The 22,500-nt window shown below is 42.4% G+C and overlaps 1 protein-coding gene across 1 annotated transcript in view; it reads left to right on the forward strand.

The window, feature by feature from the left end:
- The first annotated feature begins 2,678 nt into the window (after positions 1–2,678).
- The window catches only part of LOC139544400 (alpha-N-acetylneuraminate alpha-2,8-sialyltransferase ST8SIA3-like), a 20,470-nt gene continuing 648 nt past the window's right edge, over positions 2,679–22,500 (forward strand). The window contains exons 1-4 of the mRNA XM_071351442.1: positions 2,679–3,313; positions 8,369–8,491; positions 9,356–9,913; positions 19,377–22,500. The exon at positions 19,377–22,500 is cut by the window's right edge and continues 648 nt beyond it. Coding sequence (XP_071207543.1) covers positions 3,150–3,313; positions 8,369–8,491; positions 9,356–9,913; positions 19,377–19,659 — 1,128 coding nt within the window. The 5' untranslated portion in view covers positions 2,679–3,149 and the 3' untranslated portion in view covers positions 19,660–22,500. The remainder of the gene's footprint in view (positions 3,314–8,368; positions 8,492–9,355; positions 9,914–19,376) is intronic.

Genomic DNA, 22,500 nt, shown 5'->3' on the forward strand with positions numbered 1-22,500 from the left:
GTGTAGCTAGTGTACACTGCTAACTATGAAAAGTGCAATTTCAAGCTTCTTTGATTGAGACAAAGGCACAACCGCCAAGTGAACAATTATGAAGACCTCCTACTCCACCTCCTCCTCCTCCACCTCGTTCTAACTCCTCCACCTCCGCCTCCTTCTACCTCCTCCACCACCATCTCCTTCTCTTCCACCATCTACTTCTCATCCACCTCCTCCTACCTCCTCCACCACCACCACCACCTTCATCACCTCCACCTCCTCCACCACCTCCTTCTACCTCCTCCACCACCACCACCTTCATCACCTCCACCTCCTCCACCACCTCCTTCTACCTCCTCCACCACCACCACCTTCACCACCTTCACCACCTCCTTCTACCTCCTCCACCACCACCTCCTCCAATTCCACCACCTCCTCCTCTCCACCACCTCCTCCTCCGATTCCACCACCTCCTCCTCCATCACCTCCTCCACCTCCTCCTCCACCACCACCACCTTCATCACCTCCACCTCCTCCTTCTACCTCCTCCACCACCTCCTCCTCTCCACCACCTCCTCCTCCGATTCCACCACCTCCTCCTCCATCTCCTCCTCCTCCTCCATCTCCTCCTCCTCTCCACCACCTCCTCCTCTCCACCACCTCCTCCTCCTTCTACCTCCTTCTACCTCTTCCACAACCATCTCCTTCTCTTCCACCACCTCCTCTTCCTCCTCCATCTCCTTCTCTTCCACCACCTCCTCTTCCTCCGACCCCTCCTCCTCAGTAACACTGTTCCTCTCGAGCTAACCTACATTATTTTGTGTTTGGGCTTGTGTTGTCTTGTCTCAGGTCAGCGTCGATGGAATATGAAGTCATGTTCATGGAATGTGGAAACCATGGAAACATTCCAAAAAGATGTATTAGATACTACAGTTTCAGTCCAAGTTCAGTACAGATGTAGGATCTTAATTTGATCACCCTGTTGCGGGATAACATTCCTGTAATGCAGGATATTTACAACAGGCTTCCGAAGTTAATTCTAATTTCCACTTCGAAATTTCAGATTTGACTTTGACCATACAAAAAAAAAGAATTCAACCGAGACAGAAATGCAGAAATATATCCCATTAATTATAATCCACATAATAATTAACATTTCCTGTTGCTGCAGGATTATTTTACTGCTGTAGCAAAACTGTCTCAAATTAAGATCCTACATCTGTATGTGGCCATGGAATGACATGCAAATGTACTACTTTTCAACTCCCTGACTCATTTCCTGTCAATCCATCACCCCACGCAGAACGCAACACACTGTTCTGCGTCTATAAAGGCACACTATTCCCTATATAGTGCACTAATGTTGATCATAGCCCATAGGGTTGTAGTGCACTATATAGGGAATATGATGCCATTTGGGACGCGAACACTGGCTACAAAGGGCTGGGGGAAAAAACGAACAAATTGGTGATGTATGTTGTTGCCAATTTGGCTGGAAAGCAGTTTGAAGCCGTTCGGCCAGGTTATTAACCCAACTGGGCTAATGGACGACTCACGGAGCCTCTTCTTCTGGCCCATTGAGCACAGAGTCCATGTGACAGGAGCGGCCGAGTATGGACAGACAGAGAGATAGCCCTCTAACGCTTAATATAGCCCAACCCTGGTGATCACTCCCTTCTCTGATGGAGAGGAAAGAGGAGAGAGAGGACAGGAGAGGAGAGGAGATGAGAGGAGAGAGAAGAGGAGTTAGGAGAGAGAAGAGTTAGGGGAGGAGAGGAGAGAAGAGAAGAGAGGAGAGAGAGGAGAGAGGGGAGGCGGAGATGAGGAGAGGGGTGAGGTGAGAGGAAGAGGAGAGGGGTGAGAGGAAGAGGAAGGGGGAGGAAGAGGGGGGCGAGTTGAGAAAAAGAGGGGCTGAAGCGAGAGGAGGGGGGGGTGAGGTGACCTCTGGGACTGATAGAAGTGGAAAGGTCATCTCTGAAATGTCGCTGCCCATTACAGAGAGAAGGGGCCACTCTGCTCTACTGTAGCTATCTATACTATAGGAGACAGAGGAACATACAGGGATGTCTGTCTGTCTGTCTGTCTGTCTGTCTGTCTGTCTGTCTGTCTGTCTGTCTGTCTGTCTGTCTGTCTGTCTGTCTGTCTGTGTGTGTGTGTGTGTGTGTGTGTGTGTGTGTGTGTGTGTGTCTGTCTGTCTGTCTGTCTGTCTGTCTGTCTGTCTGTCTGTCTGTCTGTCTGTCTGTCTGTCTGTCTGTCTGTCTGTCTGTCTGTCTGTCTGTCTGTCTGTCTGTGTGTCTGTCTGTGTGTCTGTCTGTGTGTGTGTGTGTTTCAGCGACACAATAAACAATATGACCGAGGCAGGGCTGACTTGTCACTCTAGTTCTAATGGACAAACAATCCCCCTCTGTAATATACAGTTTACCGCCTCACTCCTAACGTCCCTCGGTGTATAGCCTACAATAAACGATCATGACAGACAGCATACATAACATGTTCATATATTGTCACACATGATACCCCTCTGAACGACTTTGACACAATAACAGCAAAACAACATGTGTTAGGGAGTATTTAAAAATAAAAAATAAAATAATTTTAAGGACAGTCTGCTAATGAATCGCCCTACTTCACATGCTCCCTGACCTATGTTCCTATACATCTCTAGGAAGCAGGCTAAAAAGGTAATGCAGGCTGAACAGGACCTAATCCAGGCTGGTTTGTAAAGCAGCGTGTAGGCTAAGTCACCCTTTGAGATAGCCCGAAGGAAGACTCCGCGTCGACCCTGGGACCTAACGCCGTTGTTTATATATTTCATTTCCGCTATAGGTTAGCTGCTCCTTTAAGCATCCGGTACGGTTAATTAATTAGATTCGAGATACATGCATCTCCCTGGCGCCATTATTCGCACCGCATCAATCTTCGCCGCGAGGGAACGGAATGGCACGAGCGGGACAGGACCGGTGCACAGGGAGAATGAGAACCGCTCTGAGCCCAGAGACATAACCGTCAAAACAAGAACCAGCTGGCATTTCTCTCTGCCTCCCTACTTATGTAATATAATATGTAAAGCTAGCGGACCGTGTCCTCTTTCTCCGAAACGTGTCTCTTCTCCGCTGAAAGCGTAACAACAGCTGCCCTTGTCGTTGCACAGACGGGGATGTCAACACCGCAAGATGGTCCGCATAGCGAGCGTCCTGGGTTTGATGATGTTCAGTGTCGCTCTGCTCATACTCTCATTGATCAGCTACGTGTCAATAAAAAAAGATTTTCTCTTCATGACACCCAAATATGCAAATTCAGGTGGGCCTCGGATGTATATGTTCCATGCGGGATTTCGGTAAGTTATGCAATATTCCGTAATATAAATGCGCAGGGTAACTAGTACATGTGGGTGTAGCCTATTGAACTGTGCGTGATTTGACAGCTACATTCTTCGTACCTGTATAACTGTCTTTATTATCATGCAGCCTGTAAAAGGTACATTTTTACTAAGAGAATAGCAGTTTGGGGGGGGGAGACTGATTCTCAAACCAGAGGTTTTCATATTAGGGAGGTTTATGTCGTAGATAGCTAGTAGGCTACACCACAAACCTGAAAGGGCCTGCACTTGTCACAGTAGAAATCTAACGCCTCTGTCGGTTCTCTCATCATAATCTAAGGTTATATAAATAATCAACACATCCACATTTCCCACGATTATTAATTTAGTGAATTACAGACTGTCCGTTTTTTTATTTTATTCCCCTGATATCAAGTCGAAATCTCAGTCGAATGAATGAATAGTCTAACCTACAACAACAATCCTGCCCACCCGTCGAAAATATAGCATGATTTTAATCCCCGGTTCGTCAGGAAGAAGAAGCGCCGCGCATGTTCTATGTCTCGTACTGATGTTAGCACTGGTTGCTATTCTCTAGCTCGAGGGAGCTGTCCTTGGTTCTGATTTACAAGTGGCGGTAGATTCATTTCCACCCTGTAATCATTCCTTCCTCTGTTGCAGGAAGCCAAGGTTATGTGGAGAGGGAGGGAGGGAGCCATTTTGCAGCAATGAGAAATTCACTTCAGGGGACATATATCTAGCCATTCCACCCAGTAACCCCCCCCCCTCACCATATTTTGTCCTGTTTTATTCTTGTTTTGATAATAATTAGGCTACTGTGAAGGGAATCCTCAACATCAATGATTAGGCTACAGTTCCTATATGTATAGTACAAGTCAAAAGTTGGGACACATCTACTCATTCAAGGGTTTTTCTTTATTTTTACTATTTTCTACATTGTAGAATAATAGTGAAGACATCAACACTATGAAATAACACATATGGAATCATGTAGTAACAAACAAAAAGTTTTAAACAAATATTTTACATTCTTCAAAGTAGCCACCCTTTGCCTTGATGACAGCTTTGCACATGCTTGGAATTCTCTCAACCAGCTTCACCTGGAATGCTTTTCCAACAGTGTTGAAGGAGTTCCCACATATGCTGAGAACTTGTTAGCTGCTTTTCCTTCACTCTGCGGTCCAACTCATCCCAAACTATCTCAATTGGGTTGAGGTCAGGTGATTGTGTAGGCCAGGTCATCTGATGCAGCACTCCATCACTCTCCTTCTTGATCAAATAGCCCTTACACAGCCTGGAGGTGTGTTGGGTCATTGTCCTGTTGAAAAACAAATGATAGTCCCACTAAGCGCAAACCAGATGGGATGGCGTATCGCTGCAGAATTCTGTGGTAGCCATGCAGGTTAAGTGTGCCTTGAATTCTAAATAAATCACTGACAGTGTCACCAGCAAAGTACCCCCACACCTCCTCCTCCATGCTTCACGGTGGGAACCACACATGTGGAGATCATCCGTTCACCTACTCTGCGTCTCACAAAGACACAGCGGTGACAGATCCCAACCGGTCTAATGTCCATTGCTCGTGTTTCTTGGCCCAAGCAAGTCTCTTCTTCTTATTGGTGTCCTTTAGTAGTGGTTTCTTTGCAGCAATTCGACCATGAAGGCCTGATTCACACAGTCTCCTCTGAACAGTTGATGTTGAGATGTGTCTGTTACTTGAACTCTGTGAAACATTTATTTGGGCTGCAATTTCTGAGGCTCTTTGCTTATTTGAGCTGTTCTTGCCATAATATGTACTTGTTCTTTGACCATATAGGGCTATCTTCTGTGTTCCACCCCTACCATGTCACAACACAACTGATTGGCTCAAATGCATTAAGAAGGAAATCAATTCCACAAATTAACTTTTAAGAAGGCACACCTGTTAGTTGAAATGCATTCCAAGTGACTACCTCATGAAGCTGGTTGAGAGAATGCCAAGAGTGTGCAAAGCTGTCATCAAGGAAAAGGGTGGCTTTAATTTGAAGAATCTCAAATCTCAAATATATTTTGATTTGTTTAACACATTTTTTGGTTACTACATGATTCCATATGTGTTATTTTATAGTGTTGGATGTCTTCACTACTATTCTACAATGTAGAAAATTGTGAAAATAAAGAAAAACCCTTGAATGAGTAGGTGTGTCCAAACTTTTGACTGGTACTAAATAAATGATATGGTGTGCATCCCAAATGCCATTCTATTCCCTACATAGTGCACTACTAATGACCCGATCCTTATAGGGAATATGGTTCCATTTGGAACACACTCATACTGTATATTTAAAAGTACTCCACCCCCCACAATCATAACATCATCATAACACTCAATGTTTTATCCCGACAGCCACGGTCCAATCCCTTCACAAGTACGATACCATCAGGACGTCATGCAACCAATTGACATCAGGTGGCCTAATGGTTAAAAAAAGTTAATTATAGACTGCCAGTGTAGGCTACACTGTGTGTGCCCCCGATCTGGCACCCTATTCCCTATATAGTGCACTACTTTTGACCAGAGCCCCCATAGGGAATAGGGTGCCAGTTGGGTCACAACCAGGCAGTGCATGATGCTATCCTCCCGTAAAACTAATACTGGCAGTGCTTGCTAGCTATCTAGCCTACATGCTAATGCTATTGCTAGCCTTGTTACCTGTTGCCCAGTCAACAGGTCAGTTAGAGGAACAGACAGGCATCATACCCTTTTCACACTACTGACCCAAACCAAGCCGTGCTGTACTGGGCAAGCCAGCACAGTACGGTTTCGAGTAAGCACCATTGTGTGAATCGGGTAATAATGTCCCATTGCATGAGTCTAATAATAACACTGCAATGAAATAGAATGACAGCTAGCTACCGCTTTAAAATGGGAAGCATAACGATGGCACTATAGTTCTTTACAGAGCTTGTTAATTACTTTATTAGGAAATAGAGTGACATAAGTTGTGGAACAAGGAGAGGAAGAGGGTGGAGGGGAGTGATGAGGGTGGAGGAGGGTGGAGGAGAGGAGGAGGGTGGGGAGGGTGAAGGAGAGGTGGAGGAGAGTGATGAGGGTGGAGGAGAGGAGGAGGGTGGAGGGGAGTGATGAGGGTGGAGGAGAGGAGGAGGGTGGAGGGGAGTGATGAGGGTGGAGGAGAGGAGGAGGAGAGGAGGAGGGTGGGGAGGGTGAAGGAGAGGAGGAGGGTGGAGAAGAGTGATGAGGGTGGAGGAGAGTGATGAGGGTGGAGGGGAGTGATGAGGGTGGAGGAGAGGAGGAGGGTGGAGGAGAGGAGGAGGGTGGAGGGGAGTGATGAGGGTGGAGGAGAGGAGGAGGGTGGAGGAGAGGAGGAGGGTGGAGGGGAGTGATGAGGGTGGAGGAGAGGAGGAGGGTGGAGGAGGGTGGGGAGGGTGAAGGAGGGGAGGGTGGGGAGGGTGAAGGGGAGGAGGGTGGAGGAGAGGATGGTGGAGGAGAGGAAAGGAGGATGTAGGAGAGGAGGAAGTTGAGGGTGGAAGATAGGAGAGGAGAGGATGGTGAAGGTAGAGGACAGGAGAGGAGAGGAGGGTGGTGGAGAGGAGGATGGTGATGAGGGTGGAAGAGAGGAGAGGAGGGTGGAGGAAAGGAGCAGGATGGTGAGGGTGGAGGAGAGGAGGATGGTGGAGAGGAGGATGGTGATGAGGGTGGAGTAGAGGAGACTGGAGGAGAGGAGGAGAATGGTGAGGGTGGAGGAGAGGAGGATGGTGGAGAGGAGGATGGTAATGAGGGTGGAGGAGAGGAGGATGGTGATGAGGGTGGAAGAGAGGAGAGGAGGATGGTGATGAGGGTGGAAGAGAGGAGAGGAGACTGGAGGAGAGGAGGAGGATGGTGAGGGTAGAGGAGAGGAGACTAGAGAAGAGGAGGATGGTGTAGGCTTGAAAACCCAACCCTAGGCAACAATGATTAGGATCTGGTTTCAGTTATGGACTCTTTAGAGAATCTACGTCCCTACTTTATCCGCTTAAATAAAATATAAATTAGTAGCTAGCAAGATTTGTAATGAGTGCATTTCGCAAGTGGCTATTTTACGTCAACTAACTTTACTAAAACAGGCGGTAGGTAGCCCAGTGGTTAGAGCGTAAAGGTGGCAGCGTAGCCCAGTGGTTAGAGTGTAGAGGAGGTAGGTAGCCCAGTGGTTAGAGCGTAAAGGTGGCAGCGTAGCCCAGTGGTTAGAGTGTAGAGGCGGTAGGTAGCCCAGTGGTTAGAGCGTTGGGCCAGTAACCGGAAAGGTTGCTAGATCGAATCCCCGAGCTGGTTGTTCAAATTTGTCGAGGCACTGTTGCTAGGCCGTCATTGTAAATAAGAATTTGTTCTTAACTGACTTGCCTAGTAAAATAAAGGTTTAAAAAAAACACTGCAAAGTGAATTGCAACGTACTGGCAGGTCTGCCTCGTGATTTGTTGAAGACAGACAACTATTTTTTTCCCTTATAATTTTTTTTCTTCTCTTATCGAAGTTGCCAAAAGAGTCTGTCATTGAAACTAGAACCTTGTCACTGTTGCCTAGGAGGGTGGAGGAGAGGAGGGTGGAGGAGAGGAGAGGAGGGTGGCGGAGAAGAGGGTGGAGGAGAGGAGGGTGGAGGAGAGGAGGGTGGCGGAGAGGAGGGTGGAGGAGAGGAGGAGGGTGGGGAGGGTGAAGGGGAGGAGGGTGGAGGAGAGGATGGTGGACGCTGATCAGGCCCTGCTTCTACTAGCTTCCCGCCTATCAGTAACATCAGAACCAACTGAGCCGGCCTCCCTTCCCTCTCTAATGGACACAACACACTGTTTCTGTGGTTGTCTCTGTCAAAAAAGGAGGTTGGTTCTTCTTACACTTAATAAACAAACTACAGAATATTCCTTTTGCAAAACAGAAAACAAATATTCCTTTCGCAATTTTTTCATTCTTTTTTTTTCTGTCTTGGAGATGCAGTAGCATGGGAAAAATAGACAACTTACGGAGAGACAATAACATTTTGGTCCAAGCCTTCTCTAGTGTGTATCAATGTCTCTGTACAACAGGTCTCAGCTGGCCATGAAGTACCTGGATCCGGCCTTCACCCCTCTGACCAAGGCCCTGAACGAGGGCCTGCAGGAAAACGCCTCCAAATGGCGCTATAACAGAACAGCATTCACAGAACAGAGGTGAAGTAGTCTATAGGATACATCTGGGTGCTGTTCAGTAAGCACTAACGTTGCAAAAACTTTTACAACAAAAAAACAGTTGTTATTGGACACATTCAGGTTGTACCCTCCCCGTTTCAAAATGCTTTGTGCCTAATGAACATGACCCAGGCCAGGCATAGTCTCTGGTTACAGCCTTAATAGTAAAATATTAGTAGCTGGTTTGGTACTGATTTTGGTGCCAAGAATATTTAAACCAGATACTAAGCTGGGTTCAAATGCATACGTATTCAAGTATTTGTATTTTAAATAGTTATTTTCTGTGTATTTGAGTGATTTCAAATAATGTAGCTGAATCAACTAGTCGTATTTTGGGTATTTGAAAGTATTTTCAAATAATACTAGGCTATTTGAAAGTATTTTCCATATACATTTTAAATATCCTTAGGGCCAAACAGACCTGGGTTCAAATTCATGGAGTATTTAAATATTTGTATTTGAAAAAACACCCTGTGTATTTGGGTATTTTCAAATACATGCCAATACTTTCCAAATGTATTTCCAAATACATTCTAATATTTTTTTCCCAAATACTTACTTCGAAATGTGAAAGTAATTTAAATACTTAAAATAGTATTTGAACCCAGGTCTGCTAATTTATGGGGTGTATATTTACAATATTTACAATAAGTGTGCATCCCATTTGGAACCCTATTCCCTATATAGTGCACTACTTTTGACCAGGGCCCTATAGAACCCTATTCCCTATATAGTGCACTACTTTTGACCAGGGCCCTATCGGCCTTGAATAGGAAATAGGGTTCCATTTGGAATGCACCCTAACATTTCCCCCCCCCCCCCGTCTGATCTCTCCATATCTTCAAGGAAAGAGATCTCTCAACACATCGACATGGCCCACAACTTCACCCTGACCCGGAGCAGCGTGCGCGTGGGTCAGCTGATGCACTACGACTACTCCAGCCACAAGTACGTCTTCTCTATCGGAGAGAACTTCAAGTCCCTGCTTCCCGAGGCCTCCCCCATCGTCAACAAGCACTACAATGTGTGTGCCGTGGTGGGGAACAGCGGCGTCCTCACAGGGAGTCGCTGCGGGCCCGAGATCGAGAAGTTTGACTTCGTCTTCCGCTGCAACTTCGCTCCCACCGAGATCTTCCGTCGGGATGTGGGGCGGAGGACGAACCTCACGACCTTTAACCCCAGCATCCTGGAGAAGTACTATAACAACCTGCTGACCATCCAAGACAGGAACAACTTCTTCCTGAGTCTGAAGAAGCTGGACAGGGCCATACTCTGGATCCCTGCCTTCTTCTTCCATACCTCGGCCACGGTGACCAGGACACTGGTCGACTTCTTCGTGGAGCACAGAGGACAGCTGAAGGTTCAGCTGGCGTGGCCGGGCAACATCATGCAGTACGTCAACAGGTAACATGTTTCACTGCTCACAAGTTACATAGAATCACAACTGGACACACCCAACATAGTATTGGACACACCTAAAATAGTATTGGACACACCCAAAATAGTATTGGACACACCCAAAATAGTATTGGACACACCCAAAATAGTATTGGACACACCCAAAATAGTATTGGACACACCCAAAATAGTATTGGACACACCCAAAATAGTATTGGACACACCCAAAATAGTATTGGACAGAGAGATCTGTCTGTGAATGAGTCTGGAACACAGAGAGATCTGTCTGTGAATGGGTCTGGAACAGAGAGAGATCTGTCTGTGAATGGGTCTAGAACAGAGAGAGATCTGTCTGTGAATGGGTCTAGAACACAGAGAAATCTCTCTGTGAATGGGTCTGGAACAGAGAGAGATCTGTCTGTGAATGGGTCTGGAACAAAGAGAGATCTGTCTGTGAATGGGTCTGGAACAGAGAGAGATCTGTCTGTGAATGGGTCTAGAACACAGAGAAATCTCTCTGTGAATGGGTCTGGAACAGAGAGAGATCTGTCTGTGAATGGGTCTGGAACAAAGAGAGATCTGTCTGTGAATGGGTCTGGAACAGAGAGAGATCTGTCTGTGAATGGGTCTGGAACAAAGAGAGATCTGTCTGTGAATGGGTCTGGAACAGAGAGAGATCTGTCTGTGAATGGGTCTGGAACAGAGAGAGATCTGTCTGTGAATGGGTCTGGAACACAGAGAAATCTCTCTGTGAATGGGTCTGGAACAGAGAGAGATCTGTCTGTGAATGGGTCTAGAACACAGATAGATCTGTCTGTGAATGGGTCTAGAACAGAGAGAGATCTGTCTGTGAATGGGTCTGGAACAGAGAGAGATCTGTCTGTGAATGAGTCTGGAACAGAGAGAGATCTGTCTGTGAATGAGTCTGGAACAGAGAGAGTTCTCTCTGTGAATGGGTCTGGAACAGAGAGAGATCTGTCTGTGAATGGGTCTGGAACAGAGAGAGATCTCTCTGTGAATGGGTCTGGAACAGAGAGAGATCTGTCTGTGAATGGGTCTGGAACACAGAGAAATCTCTCTGTGAATGGGTCTGGAACAGAGAGAGATCTGTCTGTGAATGGGTCTGGAACAGAGAGAGAACTGTCTTTGAATGAGTCTGGAACAGAGAGAGATCTCTCTGTGAATGGGTCTGGAACAGAGAGAGATCTGTCTGTGAATGGGTCTGGAACAGAGAGAGATCTCTCTGTGAATGGGTCTGGAACAGAGAGAGATCTGTCTGTGAATGGGTCTGGAACACAGAGAGATCTGTCTGTGAATGGGTCTGGAACAGAGAGAGATCTGTCTGTGAATGGGTCTGGAACAGAGAGAGATCTCTCTGTGAATGGGTCTGGAACAGAGAGAGATCTGTCTGTGAATGGGTCTGGAACACAGAGAGATCTGTCTGTGAATGGGTCTGGAACAGAGAGAGATCTCTCTGTGAATGTGTCTGAGTTTAATTTAAGAAGAGACTGGGGGTGCATCCCAGATGGCACCCTATCCCGACGTAGTGCACTACTTTTGACCAGAGCCCTATAGGACCTACGTGCCCTTGTCAACAGTAGTGCACCACGTAGGGAATAGGGTGTCATTTGGGACACGGGCTGGTTATGCTGTAATCTCCCTCAATCCCATTAAAGTAACCTGCTCGGACAGGATTAGTCCGTTTAAGAGGCTCAGTCTGCCTTAAAACACCTTAACTGTCTGTTGTGTCCGTTGTTAAGGAACCAGTTGTATTTTCCTTCCAGTAGGGAATGTGATGAAGCATCAGTAGTTTAAATTAGTTTTCTACTTAAATCTGGAGCAATTACAGATAAACACGCAAACACACAAACACATAAACACACACACATAAACACACACACACACACACACACACACACACACACACACACACACACACACACACACACACACACACACACACACACACACACACACATACATACATACATACATACATACATACATACATACATACATACATACATACATACATACATACACACATACACACACAAACACACACATAAACACACATAAACACACACACTTAAACACACATAAACACACATAAACACACATAAACACATACACGTTGTCATGGCTTCACCGATGTTATCGCTCCGCCCTGTTTTCCTAACCATCCTATTACCTTGCCTCCTTCTCCTCCTTCTTCTTCTTCTCCTCCTTCTCCTCTTCCTTCTCCTTCTTATCCTCCTTCTCCTCCTCCTCCTCCTCCTTCTCCTCCTCCTTCTCCTCCTTCTCCTCCTCCTCCTCCTTCTTCTTCTTCTCCTCCTCCTCCTCCTCCTCCTCCTCCTCCTCCTCCTCCTCCTCCTCCTCCTCCTTCTCCTTCTCCTTCTCCTCCTCCTCCTCCTTCTCCTCCTCCTTCTTCTTCTCCTCGTCCTCCTCCTTCTCCTCCTCCTCCTCCTTCTCCTCCTCCTTCTTCTTCTCCTCCTCCTTCTTCTTCTCCTCCTCCTTCTTCTTCTTCTTCTTCTTCTCCTCCTCCTCCTCCTCCTCCTTCTCCTCCTCCTTCTTCTTCTTCTCCTCCTCCTCCTCCTTCTTCTCCTCCTCCTTCTCCTTCTTCTCCTCCTTCTCCTTCTGCCCCTTCTTCTTCTTCATCTTAAATCGAATATGTTGATGTCTGTTAGATACTGGAACACCGAAACCGTAACCATTCTAACAGTATCCATTCTAACAGTATCCATTCTAACAGTATCCATTCTAACAGTAACCATTCTAACAGTATCCATTCTAACAGTATCCATTCTAACAGTACCCATTCTAACAGTATCCATTCTAACAGTATCCATTCTAACAGTATCCATTCTAACAGTATCCATTCTAACAGTATCCATTCTAACAGTATCCATTCTAATAGTATCCATTCTAACAGTATCCATTCTAACAGTATCCATTCTAACAGTACCCATTCTAACAGTATCCATTCTAATAGTATCCATTCTAACAGTATCCATTACTACAGTATCCATTCTAACAGTATCCATTCTAACAGTATCCATTCTAACAGTATCCATTACTACAGTAACCATTCTAACAGTATCCATTACTACAGTATCCATTCTAACAGTATCCATTCTAACAGTATCCATTCTAACAGTATCCATTCTAACAGTATCCATTCTAACAGTATCCATTCTAACAGTATCCATTCTAACAGTACCCATTCTAACAGTATCCATTCTAACAGTACCCATTACTACAGTATCCATTCTAACAGTAACCATTCTAACAGTATCCATTCTAACAGTATCCATTCTAACAGTACCCATTCTAACAGTATCCATTCTAACAGTACCCATTACTACAGTATCCATTCTAACAGTATCCATTCTAACAGTAACCATTCTAACAGTATCCATTCTAACAGTAACCATTCTAACAGTACCCATTCTAACAGTATCCATTACTACAGTATCCATTCTAACAGTATCCATTCTAACAGTATCCATTCTAACAGTATCCATTCTAACAGTAACCATTCTAACAGTATCCATTCTAACAGTATCCATTACTACAGTATCCATTCTAACAGTAACCATTCTAACAGTATCCATTCTAACAGTACCCATTCTAACAGTAACCATTCTAACAGTATCCATTACTACAGTAACCATTCTAACAGTATCCATTACTACAGTATCCATTCTAACAGTATCCATTCTAACAGTATCCATTCTAACAGTATCCATTCTAACAGTATCCATTCTAACAGTATCCATTCTAACAGTACCCATTCTAACAGTAACCATTACTACAGTATCCATTCTAACAGTATCCATTCTAACAGTATCCATTCTAACAGTATCCATTCTAACAGTATCCATTCTAACAGTATCCATTCTAACAGTATCCATTCTAACAGTATCCATTCTAACAGTACCCATTCTAACAGTATCCATTCTAACAGTAACCATTCTAACAGTACCCATTCTAACAGTATCCATTACTACAGTAACCATTCTAACAGTATCCATTCTAACAGTATCCATTCTAACAGTATCCATTCTAACAGTATCCATTCTAACAGTATCCATTCTAACAGTACCCATTCTAACAGTAACCATTACTACAGTATCCATTCTAACAGTATCCATTCTAACAGTAACCATTCTAAGAGTATCCATTCTAACAGTATCCATTCTAACAGTATCCATTCTAACAGTATCCATTCTAACAGTATCCATTCTAACAGTACCCATTCTAACAGTATCCATTACTACAGTATCCATTCTAACAGTAACCATTCTAACAGTACCCATTCTAACAGTATCCATTCTAACAGTATCCATTACTACAGTATCCATTACTACAGTATCCATTCTAACAGTAACCATTCTAACAGTACCCATTCTAACAGTATCCATTCTAACAGTATCCATTCTAACAGTATCCATTCTAACAGTATCCATTCTAACAGTATCCATTCTAACAGTATCCATTCTAATAGTATCCATTCTAACAGTATCCATTCTAACAGTATCCATTCTAACAGTATCCATTCTAACAGTATCCATTCTAACAGTATCCATTTCTACAGTATCCATTCTAACAGTAACCATTCTAACAGTAACCATTCTAACAGTATCCATTACTACAGTATCCATTCTAACAGTATCCATTCTAACAGTATCCATTCTAACAGTATCCATTCTAACAGTATCCATTCTAACAGTATCCATTACTACAGTATCCATTCTAACAGTATCCATTCTAACAGTATCCATTCTAACAGTATCCATTCTAACAGTATCCATTACTACAGTATCCATTCTAACAGTATCCATTCTAACAGTAACCATTCTAACAGTATCCATTCTAACAGTAACCATTACTACAGTATCCATTCTAACAGTATCCATTCTAACAGTATCCATTCTAACAGTATCCATTCTAACAGTATCCATTCTAACAGTATCCATTACTACAGTATCCATTCTAACAGTAACCATTCTAACAGTATCCATTCTAACAGTATCCATTCTAACAGTATCCATTCTAACAGTATCCATTCTAACAGTATCCATTACTACAGTATCCATTCTAACAGTATCCATTCTAACAGTATCCATTCTAACAGTAACCATTCTAACAGTATCCATTCTAACAGTAACCATTACTACAGTATCCATTCTAACAGTATCCATTCTAACAGTATCCATTCTAACAGTATCCATTCTAACAGTATCCATTCTAACAGTATCCATTCTAACAGTAACCATTCTAACAGTATCCATTACTACAGTATCCATTCTAACAGTATCCATTCTAACAGTATCCATTCTAACAGTAACCATTCTAACAGTATCCATTACTACAGTATCCATTCTAACAGTATCCATTACTACAGTATCCATTCTAACAGTATCCATTCTAACAGTAACCATTCTAACAGTATATATTTTAACAGTATCCATTCTAACAGTATCCATTCTAACAGTATCCATTCTAACAGTATCCATTCTAACAGTATCCATTCTAACAGTATCCATTCTAACAGTATCCATTCTAACAGTACCCATTCTAACAGTATCCATTCTAACAGTACCCATTACTACAGTATCCATTCTAACAGTAACCATTCTAACAGTATCCATTCTAACAGTATCCATTCTAACAGTACCCATTCTAACAGTATCCATTCTAACAGTACCCATTACTACAGTATCCATTCTAACAGTATCCATTCTAACAGTAACCATTCTAACAGTATCCATTCTAACAGTAACCATTCTAACAGTACCCATTCTAACAGTATCCATTACTACAGTATCCATTCTAACAGTATCCATTCTAACAGTATCCATTCTAACAGTATCCATTCTAACAGTAACCATTCTAACAGTATCCATTCTAACAGTATCCATTACTACAGTATCCATTCTAACAGTAACCATTCTAACAGTATCCATTCTAACAGTACCCATTCTAACAGTAACCATTCTAACAGTATCCATTACTACAGTAACCATTCTAACAGTATCCATTACTACAGTATCCATTCTAACAGTATCCATTCTAACAGTATCCATTCTAACAGTATCCATTCTAACAGTATCCATTCTAACAGTATCCATTCTAACAGTATCCATTCTAACAGTACCCATTCTAACAGTAACCATTACTACAGTATCCATTCTAACAGTATCCATTCTAACAGTATCCATTCTAACAGTAACCATTCTAAGAGTATCCATTCTAACAGTATCCATTCTAACAGTATCCATTCTAACAGTATCCATTCTAACAGTATCCATTCTAACAGTACCCATTCTAACAGTATCCATTACTACAGTATCCATTCTAACAGTAACCATTCTAACAGTACCCATTCTAACAGTATCCATTCTAACAGTATCCATTACTACAGTATCCATTACTACAGTATCCATTCTAACAGTAACCATTCTAACAGTACCCATTCTAACAGTATCCATTCTAACAGTAACCATTCTAACAGTATCCATTCTAACAGTATCCATTCTAACAGTATCCATTCTAACAGTATCCATTCTAACAGTATCCATTCTAACAGTATCCATTCTAACAGTATCCATTCTAACAGTATCCATTCTAACAGTATCCATTCTAACAGTATCCATTTCTACAGTATCCATTCTAACAGTAACCATTCTAACAGTAACCATTCTAACAGTATCCATTACTACAGTATCCATTCTAACAGTATCCATTCTAACAGTATCCATTCTAACAGTATCCATTACTACAGTATCCATTCTAACAGTATCCATTCTAACAGTATCCATTCTAACAGTATCCATTCTAACAGTATCCATTACTACAGTATCCATTCTAACAGTATCCATTCTAACAGTAACCATTCTAACAGTATCCATTCTAACAGTATCCATTACTACAGTATCCATTCTAACAGTAACCATTCTAACAGTATCCATTCTAACAGTACCCATTCTAACAGTAACCATTCTAACAGTATCCATTACTACAGTAACCATTCTAACAGTATCCATTACTACAGTATCCATTCTAACAGTATCCATTCTAACAGTATCCATTCTAACAGTATCCATTCTAACAGTATCCATTCTAACAGTATCCATTCTAACAGTACCCATTCTAACAGTAACCATTACTACAGTATCCATTCTAACAGTATCCATTCTAACAGTATCCATTCTAACAGTATCCATTCTAACAGTATCCATTCTAACAGTATCCATTCTAACAGTATCCATTCTAACAGTACCCATTCTAACAGTATCCATTCTAACAGTAACCATTCTAACAGTACCCATTCTAACAGTATCCATTACTACAGTAACCATTCTAACAGTATCCATTCTAACAGTATCCATTCTAACAGTATCCATTCTAACAGTATCCATTCTAACAGTATCCATTCTAACAGTATCCATTCTAACAGTACCCATTCTAACAGTAACCATTACTACAGTATCCATTCTAACAGTATCCATTCTAACAGTATCCATTCTAACAGTAACCATTCTAAGAGTATCCATTCTAACAGTATCCATTCTAACAGTATCCATTCTAACAGTATCCATTCTAACAGTATCCATTCTAACAGTACCCATTCTAACAGTATCCATTACTACAGTATCCATTCTAACAGTAACCATTCTAACAGTACCCATTCTAACAGTATCCATTCTAACAGTATCCATTACTACAGTATCCATTACTACAGTATCCATTCTAACAGTAACCATTCTAACAGTACCCATTCTAACAGTATCCATTCTAACAGTATCCATTCTAACAGTATCCATTCTAACAGTATCCATTCTAACAGTATCCATTCTAACAGTATCCATTCTAATAGTATCCATTCTAACAGTATCCATTCTAACAGTATCCATTCTAACAGTATCCATTCTAACAGTATCCATTCTAACAGTATCCATTTCTACAGTATCCATTCTAACAGTAACCATTCTAACAGTAACCATTCTAACAGTATCCATTACTACAGTATCCATTCTAACAGTATCCATTCTAACAGTATCCATTCTAACAGTATCCATTCTAACAGTATCCATTACTACAGTATCCATTCTAACAGTATCCATTCTAACAGTATCCATTCTAACAGTATCCATTCTAACAGTATCCATTCTAACAGTATCCATTACTACAGTATCCATTCTAACAGTATCCATTCTAACAGTATCCATTCTAACAGTAACCATTCTAACAGTATCCATTCTAACAGTAACCATTACTACAGTATCCATTCTAACAGTATCCATTCTAACAGTATCCATTCTAACAGTATCCATTCTAACAGTATCCATTACTACAGTATCCATTCTAACAGTAACCATTCTAACAGTATCCATTCTAACAGTATCCATTCTAACAGTATCCATTCTAACAGTATCCATTCTAACAGTATCCATTCTAACAGTATCCATTACTACAGTATCCATTCTAACAGTATCCATTCTAACAGTATCCATTCTAACAGTAACCATTCTAACAGTATCCATTCTAACAGTAACCATTACTACAGTATCCATTCTAACAGTATCCATTCTAACAGTATCCATTCTAACAGTATCCATTTTAACAGTATCCATTCTAACAGTAACCATTCTAACAGTATCCATTACTACAGTATCCATTCTAACAGTATCCATTCTAACAGTATCCATTCTAACAGTAACCATTCTAACAGTATCCATTACTACAGTATCCATTCTAACAGTATCCATTACTACAGTATCCATTCTAACAGTATCCATTCTAACAGTAACCATTCTAACAGTATATATTTTAACAGTATCCATTCTAACAGTATCCATTCTAACAGTATCCATTCTAACAGTATCCATTACTACAGTATCCATTCTAACAGTATCCATTCTAACAGTAACCATTCTAACAGTATCCATTCTAACAGTATCCATTCTAACAGTATCCATTCTAACAGTATCCATTCTAACAGTATCCATTCTAACAGTATCCATTACTACAGTATCCATTCTAACAGTATCCATTCTAACAGTATCCATTCTAACAGTATCCATTCTAACAGTATCCATTCTAACAGTATCCATTCTAACAGTATCCATTCTAACAGTATCCATTCTAACAGTATCCATTACTACAGTATCCATTCTAACAGTATCCATTCTAACAGTATCCATTCTAACAGTATCCATTCTAACAGTAACCATTCTAACAGTATCCATTCTAACAGTATCCATTCTAACAGTAACCATTCTAACAGTATCCATTCTAACAGTAACCATTCTAACAGTATCCATTCTAACAGTATCCATTCTAACAGTATCCATTCTAACTGTATCCATTCTAACAGTAACCATTCTAACAGTATCCATTCTAACAGTAACCATTCTAACAGTACCCATTCTAACCCTGTCTGTTCTGTTGGTCTGTGCTGCAGATACTGGAAGACCAAGCAGCTGTCACCGAAGCGTCTGAGCACGGGGATCCTCATGTACACTCTGGCCTCGTCCATGTGTGAGGAGATCCACCTGTACGGCTTCTGGCCCTTTGGCTGGGACCCCAACACGGGCAAGGAGCTGCCCTATCACTATTACGACAAGAAGGGTACCAAGTTCACCACCAAGTGGCAGGAGTCCCACCAGCTGCCAGCAGAGTTCAAACTGCTCTATAGGATGCACACAGAGGGTCTTATCAAACTAACGCTCTCACATTGTGCCTAGACTTGACTGGACTGGACCGAACCAGACTGGACCTGGACTGGACTGGACCGAACCAGACTGGACCGGACCGTCCTGGACCAGACCGACCTGGACCTGACTGGACTGGACCGAACCAGACTGGACTGGACCGAACCAGACTGGACCGGACCGACCTGACTGGACCGAACCAGATTGGACTGGACCGAACCGGACCGACCTGACTGGACTGGACTGAACCAGACCGGACCAGACTGGACCGAACCAGACCGGACCAGACCGACCTGGACTGGACCGAACCAGACCGGACCAGACTAGCATGGACTAGATCAGACTAAAAGTTTTCTGATTGTAAACTGGTTTTCTGGTTAGGAAGGTGCTATATAACCAGATTACAACCGACTGGTGTCTGTTACTGTACAACCCAGTGTAAAGGTAACGTCTGTTTCATGACATTAATAAATATTTTGGGTTGTTGTCTGGTTAGATAGACTTATTTTCCCGTTGATTAGGGGACAAAAGGTTCCAAAAGGGCAACCCCAAACAAAAGGGTTCTTCGGCTGTCCCAGTAGGAGAACCCTTTTTGGTTCCAGGTACCTGGGTTCTAGCTGCAACCAAACAAAAGGGTTCTTCGGCTGTCCCAGTAGGAGAACCCTTTTTGGTTCCAGGTACCTGGGTTCTAGCTGCAACCAAACAAAAGGGTTCTTCGGCTGTCCCAGTAGGATAACCCTTTTTGGTTCCAGGTACCTGGGTTCTAGCTGCAACCAAACAAAAGGGTTCTTCGGCTGTCCCAGTAGGATAACCCTTTTTGGTTCCAGGTACCTGGGTTCTAGCTGCAACCAAACAAAAGGGTTCTTCGGCTGTCCCAGTAGGATAACCCTTTTTGGTTCCAGGTACCTGGGTTCTAGCTGCAACCAAACAAAAGGGTTCTTCGGCTGTCCCAGTAGGATAACCCTTTTTGGTTCCAGGTACCTGGGTTCTAGCTGCAACCAAACAAAAGGGTTCTTCGGCTGTCCCAGTAGGATAACCCTTTTTGGTTCCAGGTACCTGGGTTCTAGCTGCAACCAAACAAAAAGGGTTCTTAAGTAAGTATTTCACGGTAAGGTCTACAACCTGTTGTATTGGGCACATGTGACAAATAAAGTTTGATTTGAGTTTTCCTATGGCGACTGCTGAAGAACCCTTTTGGTTCTAGATAACACCTTTTTTTCTCCGAAGTGTACGACCTGACCATGACGTCATAAAATATGTCATTGTGATGTCATTGCAACCACTTTTGCCCACTGCGATGAGTGCGTGAGAGCAATAGGCACTAGCCCCTGTGTTATCTGATCCAAGATGGCTGCCCAAGATGGCTGCCCATGCTGCCATGTTGCTGCCTGCTAGTGCTACGCTTTGATACAGATTAACTACAGCAGATAAACTACAGCAGATAAACTACAAGACAGTAATATCAGCCTATATCTTTATAACCTGAGCTCATCATTCTTTATCAGAGCTATGGTTAACTTATGGCACAATAGAAACAAAAGAAATAGAAACTACAGAAATTCCTGTATTTATGTTATACATGTGCAGGGGCCAGCTGGTTATATTTTTACAAAATGGTTATGGTGATTATTCTGTTTTTTTATTATTCTGGATATCTATCCTGAAATAGAACTACACAGATATCTATCCTGAAATAGAACTTCCCAGATATCTATCCTGAAATAGAACTACACAGATATCTATCCTGAAATAGAACTTCCCAGATATCTATCCTGAAATAGAACTACACAGATATCTATCCTGACATAGAACTACACAGATATATATCCTGAAATATAACTACACAGATATCTATCCTGACATTGAACTACACAGATATCTATCCTGAAATAGAACATCCCAGATATCTATCCTGACATAGAACTACACAGATATCTATCCTGACATAGAACTTCCCAGATATCTATCCTGAAATATAACTACACAGATATATATCCTGAAATAGAACTTCCCAGATATCTATCCTGAAATAGAACTTCCCAGATATCTATCCTGAAATATAACTTCCCAGATATCTATCCTGAAATATAACTACACAGATATCTATCCTGACATAGAACTTCCCAGATATCTATCCTGAAATAGAACTTCCCAGATATCTATCCTGACATAGAACTTCCCAGATATCTATCCTGACATAGAACTACACAGATATATATCCTGAAATAGAACTTCCCAGATATCTATCCTGAAATAGAACTTCCCAGATATATATCCTGAAATATAACTTCTACAAAGGGGATACCCATTCAAGTCAACGGGTCTGTGATGGGATTTATATTTGTATCCATGCTCATTCCAGGGCTCTGTGTATGTAGTGTCTTGGTGGGAAGGATTGGGAATGGGGTCTTCTGTTTTGAGATGGATTGGGAATGGGGTCTTCTGTTTTGAGATGGATTGTAGATGGGGTCTTCTGTTTTGAGATGGATTGGGAATGGGGTCTTCTGTTTTGAGATGGATTGGGAATGGGGTCTTCTGTTTTGAGATGGATTGTAGATGGGGTCTTCTGTTTTGAGATGGATTGGGAATGGGGTCTTCTGTTTTGAGATGGATTGGGAATGGGGTCTTCTGTTTTGAGATGGATTGGAGATGGGGTCTTCTGTTTTGAGATGGATTGGGAATGGGGTCTTCTGTTTTGAGATGGATTGGGAATGGGGTCTTCTGTTTTGAGATGGATTGGGAATGGGGTCTTCTGTTTTGAGATGGATTGGGAATGGGGTCTTCTGTTTTGAGATGGATTGGGAATGGGGTCTTCTGTTTTGAGATGGATTGTAGATGGGGTCTTCTGTTTTGAGATGGATTGGGAATGGGGTC

Source organism: Salvelinus alpinus, chromosome 18, assembly GCF_045679555.1.
Source record: "Salvelinus alpinus chromosome 18, SLU_Salpinus.1, whole genome shotgun sequence".
Lineage (NCBI taxonomy): Eukaryota > Metazoa > Chordata > Actinopteri > Salmoniformes > Salmonidae > Salvelinus > Salvelinus alpinus.